Source organism: Myotis davidii, unplaced genomic scaffold (assembly GCF_000327345.1).
Source record: "Myotis davidii unplaced genomic scaffold, ASM32734v1 scaffold1915, whole genome shotgun sequence".
NCBI classification, from domain to species: Eukaryota; Metazoa; Chordata; class Mammalia; order Chiroptera; family Vespertilionidae; genus Myotis; species Myotis davidii.
The window spans coordinates 453600-459962 of record NW_006286237.1 but is presented as its reverse complement, the minus strand read 5'-3'; the positions used below and the strand labels follow the sequence as shown (position 1 = coordinate 459962).

At 65.2% G+C, this 6363-nt stretch overlaps 1 protein-coding gene across 1 annotated transcript in view; it reads right to left on the bottom strand.

Annotated features, from left to right (window-relative positions):
- Positions 1–508: 508 nt before the first annotated feature.
- RNPEP (arginyl aminopeptidase) overlaps positions 509–6363 on the bottom strand; it is a 7450-nt gene continuing 1595 nt past the window's right edge. Inside the window, exons 3-10 of the mRNA XM_015559890.1 lie at positions 6223–6339; positions 5452–5687; positions 4355–4468; positions 3495–3607; positions 3269–3377; positions 2330–2554; positions 1830–1972; positions 509–926 (exon numbers count right to left, since the gene is read on the bottom strand). Of these exons, the coding sequence (XP_015415376.1) occupies positions 768–926; positions 1830–1972; positions 2330–2554; positions 3269–3377; positions 3495–3607; positions 4355–4468; positions 5452–5687; positions 6223–6339 (1216 nt within the window). The 3' untranslated portion in view covers positions 509–767. The remainder of the gene's footprint in view (positions 927–1829; positions 1973–2329; positions 2555–3268; positions 3378–3494; positions 3608–4354; positions 4469–5451; positions 5688–6222; positions 6340–6363) is intronic.

The following is a 6363-nucleotide window of genomic DNA, read 5'->3' as shown; positions in this document are numbered from 1 at the left end:
AACGGGGTGCTGCGCGTCGCCCGCTCCTCCTGGACACGTGCTAAGCCGCGTGGCTGTGGTTTTCTCACGCAGGCCCTGCAGCCGGGCTCCCCGAGGACGAGGACGGGGACACTGTGGCCCTCGGGTCTCCCCAGGGACCGTCCTGGGACGCTGCACAGGGGGGCACCGAGGGGAAGGAATGTGGCAGCCCCTCGATCCGCAACTCCAACTGAAACACACGCCGGTTAAAAAGATTTATTAAAATAGATTCACCCCGAAAAGGGAGTGACCCCAACGCAGGCGTTTGCACAGAACGTCAAGAATCAGCCAGAGGGCCCGGCCGGCGTGGCTCAGTGATTGAGCATCGACCTGTGAACCAGGAGGTCACGGTTCGATTCTCGGTCGAGCCCGGGTTGTGGGCTCGATCCCCAGTGTGGGGCGTGCAGGAGGTAGCCCGTCCATGATTCCCTCTCATCATGGACGTTTCTCTCTCTCCCTCTCCCTAAAAAAATCATTTAAAAACATATTCTTTAAAAATCGGCCAACGAGGACCAAGTCCTCTGCTCTCGCCCTGACCCTCCAGTGGGAGGGGGGCCTGCCCACGAGCAGCCTGCACTGAGGGCCGGGGGGTCTTCGGTCTCGGTCCAGAGCAGCCCCCACGAGTCAGACTCGAGCCCGGAGACCAGGCCGTCGAGGGAACACACCTCAGCGGGGGCTGGAGACGGGGACGGGGTGGATCATTCTGGAAGCCAGCACAGGGCGGCACGTGGGCAGCGTGGGGACAGCCTCTAGCTGCCCTCGGGGGCCAGGAGCTGCTGCACGTAGTGGACCACGTTGCTGTGGAGCTGGGCGGCCGTGGCGGCGAAGGTCTCCTTGGCGAGGGCCCGGGCCGCCTCGCTGCCGCCCATCATGGCGCGGTACAGCGGGAGCGTGTACTTCTGCTTCCCCTGCAGGGAACACACACATGCACACGTGCGCGTGCCTACGTGGCCGGCCCCGGGGTCTGTCCAGCCCCTGCCCGGGCTGGTCCCAGGCAGTTGGGCAGGTGCCCGAGGGCCAGCGGGGGAGGAGCTTCCCACACACAGAGAGAAGCCAGCGTTCCCCCGGCTCCAGGGCAGCAGGGACGCTCACACCTGACCGGACAGGGGGGCTCCCCAGGGGCTCAGAGCAAAGATGGGGCAGAAGGTCCCAGCCCAGGGCCCGGCCCAGCCAGTCGGGCTCAGGGGACAGAGCGCCAGCAGCTCCGAGGGTCCCGGGTTTGGTTCTGGTGGCAGCTCCCCAGCCCTGGTCGGGCGCGTGCAGGACGCAGCCACTGGGTGTGTCTCTCTCACATCGATGCTTCTCTCTGTCCCTCCCCTCCCCGCCCACTCTCTCTAAAAATCAACGGGAAAAGAGCCTCGGGTGAGGATTAACCAAAAAAAGAAAAAAGGAAAAAAGAAAGATAACCCAGGTCCAAAGGCACAGAGTCCCCGAACGCAGAGCCCCAGTGGCTGGGCCTCCCAGGAGGGCTGAGCTGCCACCGTCCAGCGGAGGGGCCTGAACAGGGCTCTGCCGCCAGCCCCTCCCCCCTGGATTCTGTTCGGGCTCCTGAGACCCTGGCCCGTGCCCAGCAGGCAGCTCCCCAGGGACCTGGGGTGCAGCAGGGTCTGAACCTTCCCCTGCCACAGGCCCCCACCCGGCCCCAGGGGCACTGCGACCACAGCCTCTCGATCACTCACCTCCTTGTCCTTGGGTCTCCCTCCCCAGGGGCTGTGGGCAGACCCTCCCTGCTCTCCACCCCTCCCCTTGCTCCAGGGAAGGGTGAGGACCCAGAGCTGCGGGCTGGCGGCCTGGGGACGCGAGGGACCCACCTGGCTCTGCAGGAAGTCTTTGACCTTCCCGAAGTCCTCCTGGAGGTCGTTCTGAAGGACGATCTGGCCCCATCGCAGCCGCAGCTCCGCGTTGCGGGCGCCCGAGATCTTTGGGTACATCTCCCCCAGCTTCTTCACGTTCCCTGGGAAAGACGGGGGTCGGTATCTTTCTAAATAATTACTTTTTATTACTCATCTTTTGTGTGTGTGTGTATATTTCTTATTGATTTCAGAGAGGAAGGGAGAGGGAGAGAGAAACATCAATGATTCCTGCCCAGTGTGGCTCGGTGGCTGGGCGTCGACCTAGGAGCCAGGAGGTCGCGGTTCGATTCCCGGTCAGAGCCCATGCCTGGGTTGCCGGCTCTGTCCCCCGTGTGGGGTGTGCAGGAGGCAGCCGATCCATGATCCTCTCTCATCATTGAGGTGTCTCTCCCTCCCTCTCCCTTTCTCTGAAATCTATAAAAATATATTTGGGGGGGAAGAAATCACCCCTTTCTCACCGGGCGGCAGAGGGGACTTCTGGAGGACCTTGTCCAGGAAGTACACCAGCTGGTAGGTCTTCCAGGAGCCGATGGCCACGGCCTCGATGGCCGGCATGTCCAGCTCCGGGGCCGCCCACAGCTGGGCCAGCTCCTCCGCAGGCTTCATGAGCGCGTCCCCGGGGGACAGGTCCGGGAGGTACGGCGGCCAGCCCGGGGTGTTCAGCCAGCGGTCGAACTCGAAGCCTGGAGACGAGACGATACCAGGAGATGCTGACCTCGCGGCCAGCTCACGGCCTGGGGCCCGGACCCCTGCCGTCCCATCCTGGCTCCGCTGTCCACCAGCGGGAGGCTGGGCCCCCTCGCTTCGCCTCTGCACCCGTCTTATGTGAAACCGGGGCGAGCCCTGCCTCAGTGGTGAGGACTAAACGCACAGACACAGTGGGGAGCTCTGCACGCGGCCGGCCAGGCTGTCAGCGTAATGATTAACTCTCACTGGCCATGGAGGGTGCACGGCCAAGCCACCTGGCATCAGGGGTGCTCCCTCCCCGACCCCACGACGGGGAGACTCAGGGCTAGATGGGGTGGCGCAGGGGGCGGTGTCCAGCACCCCCCATGATGGGGCGGCCTCCTCTCTCTCAGGCAGCCCTGGGCCCTCCCTTCCTGCAAGAGGCAACTCCCTGCTCTGCTCGGGGCAAGGCTGCGGCCACTCCTGCCCCCACTCCTGCCCCCGAGGGCGCAGGCCCAGCCCAGGGTGTGAGCCAGTGGTCCAGGTTCCAGGAAAAGGAGGAAGGAGGAGGGAGGAGCGAGGAGCGAGGAGCCTGGGGCCTGGGGCCTGGGGCCTGGTCTGCTCCCCAGTGCCATCTGCTGGATGAGCAGGTGCAGCGTCCTCTGGACGGAGAGCAGGCAGGACGGCCAGATGGTCAGACAGCCCCTCCTGCCCCGGGGCCGCCCGCTCACCTGGAATGGCGTCCACCTTCCGCTGCTTTAGCTCCGGGAAGTACTCCAGGTAGAACTCCAGGAGGTCGTCGGCCAAGATGCTTTGGAACTTAAACTCATTGACGTAGGCCTGGGAGGAGGGGGGCCTCTCTGTGGGCTGAGCCCCGAGGTGGGGAGCCCTGTCCCCGAGCCTCCTCCACCGCCCCCCCAACTTCCCTGCCCTTCGCCCCATCCGAGTGGCCGGTACCTGGAGAAACCTGTCAAACTGATCCTGATCGCCCACCAGGTGGGCCAGGTAGGAGACGAAGCAGAAGCCTTTCTCGTAGGGGGTCTCGTTGTAGGTGTCGTCCGGGTCCACACCTGGCGGGGGCAGTGGGCGAGGTCGGAGCCTGGGCAACCCGTCCCCTTCGCGTTGTGCCCGAGCTGCAGGCTCAGCTCAGACGGGAGAGGACACAGCAGCCACCCCCGGGCACAGCCAGACAGGACCGCGGACCACCCAGGCCTCCCGCAGGCACCTCAGAGGGACCTCAAAGGGCCATAACCGTGGAGCTGAGAGGAGAACAGAGAAGCCAGCCCTGCCCGGCCCCAGGGCCAGCTCCGTGGTTGAGGAGGTCGCGGTTCCATTCCCGGTCGGGGCACAGGCCCGGGTTGGGCTCAATCCCCAGGGCGGGGCCTGCAGGAGGCAGCCGGTCCATGATGCTCTCTCATCGTCCATGTCTCTCTCTCTCCTTCTCCCTTCCTCTCTGAGATCCATAAAGTAAAAATTTAATAAAAAGAGACCAGCCCCGCTGGTCGCCACCTGCGCGCCTTCCAGACCCGAGGCCTGACCCTGGCACCGCCCGGGCGGTGGGACCTCCGGAGGATGCGCAGACCCGCGGGAGGTCGGGCTGCAGGGTTTGGCTCCGCCCCGGAGGAGGGTCCTGGGAGCCCACTGACCAATCGCATGGGGAGGGGGGTGACAGAGGGCGGGGCCTCCGGACCTGGTTCAATCTTCACCCGCAGCTTGTTGAGCGGGTGACTTCCCTGTGGCTCCGCCCCGGGGGAGGGACCTGGGAGCCCACTGACCAATCCCATGGGGAGGGGTGGCAGAGGGCGGGGCCTCCGGACCTGGTTCAATCTTCACCCGCAGCTTGTTGAGCGGGTGATCCTCCCCGGTGGCGTCCATGTGCTGGCGGAGCAGCGCCCGCCCGGTGGCGGCCTCCAGGCAGGTGTAGGCGGCCCCTGGACCGGGAGAGCAGAGTCCCAGGGAGAAGGGGCAGCCCTGCAGGCCGCGGTCCGGACAGGAGGGCAAGTGTTTTCTCTGGGCAAGTTCCTAACCCCCCAGCCTCAGCGCCCCACCTGCGCCTCGGGGAGCACATGTGCTGGCAGGGCTGCTGGTGGCCAGTGAGGAACCACAGACAGCCCGGCCAGCGTGGCTCCGTGGCCAAGTGTCGTCCAGAGGTCAGGGTTCGATTCCCGTTCAGGGCACAAGCCCCGGTTGCGGGCTCGGTCCCCACTGCGGGGCATGCGGGGAGCAGCCCATCAATGATTCTCTCCCATCATGGATGCTTCTCTCTCTCTCTCCTCCCTTCCTCTCTGAAATCAATTTTTTTAAAAAAAATAAAAAGCACAACTGCCCTGGCTGGTGTGGCTCAGTGGATAGAGGTCGGCCTGCGGACTGAAGGGTCCCAGGTTCCAGTCCGGTCAAGGGCATGTACCTGGGTTGCGGGGACATCCCCAGTGGGGGGTGTGCAGGAGGCAGCTGATCGATGTTTCTCTCTCATCGATGTTTCTAACTCTCTCTTCCTCTCCCTTCCTCTCTGTAAAAAATAAAAAATAAATAGCACATCTGGGCTCACTTCGAGGTCGGCCTCCTCTGCTGAGTGACCGACCAGGCAGGTTCTCATTCTCTCTGAGTAGAGGGACCCCCGCACACCACGGGCTTCTGGGAACCGCTAAAGGCTGCACGTCCCCTCGGCCCAGGTGAGGCCGGTGTGTGCGGCGGGAAGCGGTGACTGACGGCCTGGGACTCGCTTGGGAAGGGACGCGATTCCGGGGTGACCCCGGGACACCTCTCCCCGGAGGCCTCCGCTCCGGTGAGTCACCCCGTGGGCAGCTATTCTGAGGTCCCCGCCCGGGCACCACCACCTCCCCACTTTGCGCCGCTCGGACCCCGCAGCCCAGGTCCCCCGCCCCACGGCCAGGTGGGCCCCGCGGCCGCTCACCGAAGAGGCATGCGGAGATCCGCCGCTGCGCGTACATGGTGAAGCCCTCGTTGAGCCAGAACTCGCTCCAGTTGGCGTTGGTGACCAGGTTCCCGAACCAGCTGTGCGAGATCTCGTGGATGATGACGTCGGCCAGCGAGCGGTCCCCCGCCAGCAGGCAGGGGGTGACGAAGGTCAGGCACGGGTTCTCCATGCCCCCGAAGGGGAAGGACGGCGGCATGAAGAGGACGTCGTACCTGGGGGAGCCGGGGGGCGTGAGGCCCTGCTCCGGACCCCCCTCCCTCCCCATCCTGGACCCTGGACGGGCGCGGAGGGGACCGGGGCTCAGATGGCACCAGGCTCCTCGTTCCACGCACTCGCTGGGACTCCCCGCCCCCGTCTGCTCCCCAAAACTGCCCCCTGTTCTGCCTCCAAGCAGCACCCCAAGCTCACCGGTGGCCATGGAGCCATCACTCTGATTTCACAGGTTGATGCTCAGCCACTGAGCCGGGCCGGCCGGGCTGTGTAAACTTTGCTAAGGCGCCCTGGGTGCTGGCAGCTTCCAGCGGGCGGGGAGATGAGCTGGCAAAGGTCCCGACCTCTGAACCCCGCGACCACCAGGACGGTTTTATCGCCCGGGGAACGGTCACGGGTCCGCTCTGCACCAGGGATCCGGGTCTTGCTCACCCACCCCCACCTCTACCCCCTCCCCCCTCTGGGACGGGGCGCTTTGCTCCAGGAGGCAGAGGGGGGCTGGGGAGCCAGGGACATGCCAGTCGACAGGAACCTCACCTGCCCCAAACGTAGGGTCCGAAGAGTTTCTCTCCTGTGGCCAGGAACTCCTCGATCACGCCGTCGTACTCCTGCCTGGCAGCCTCGACCAGGCAGGGCTCGGCCCACACCCGGCTCCTAGGGACAGGCGAGCAGAGAGGT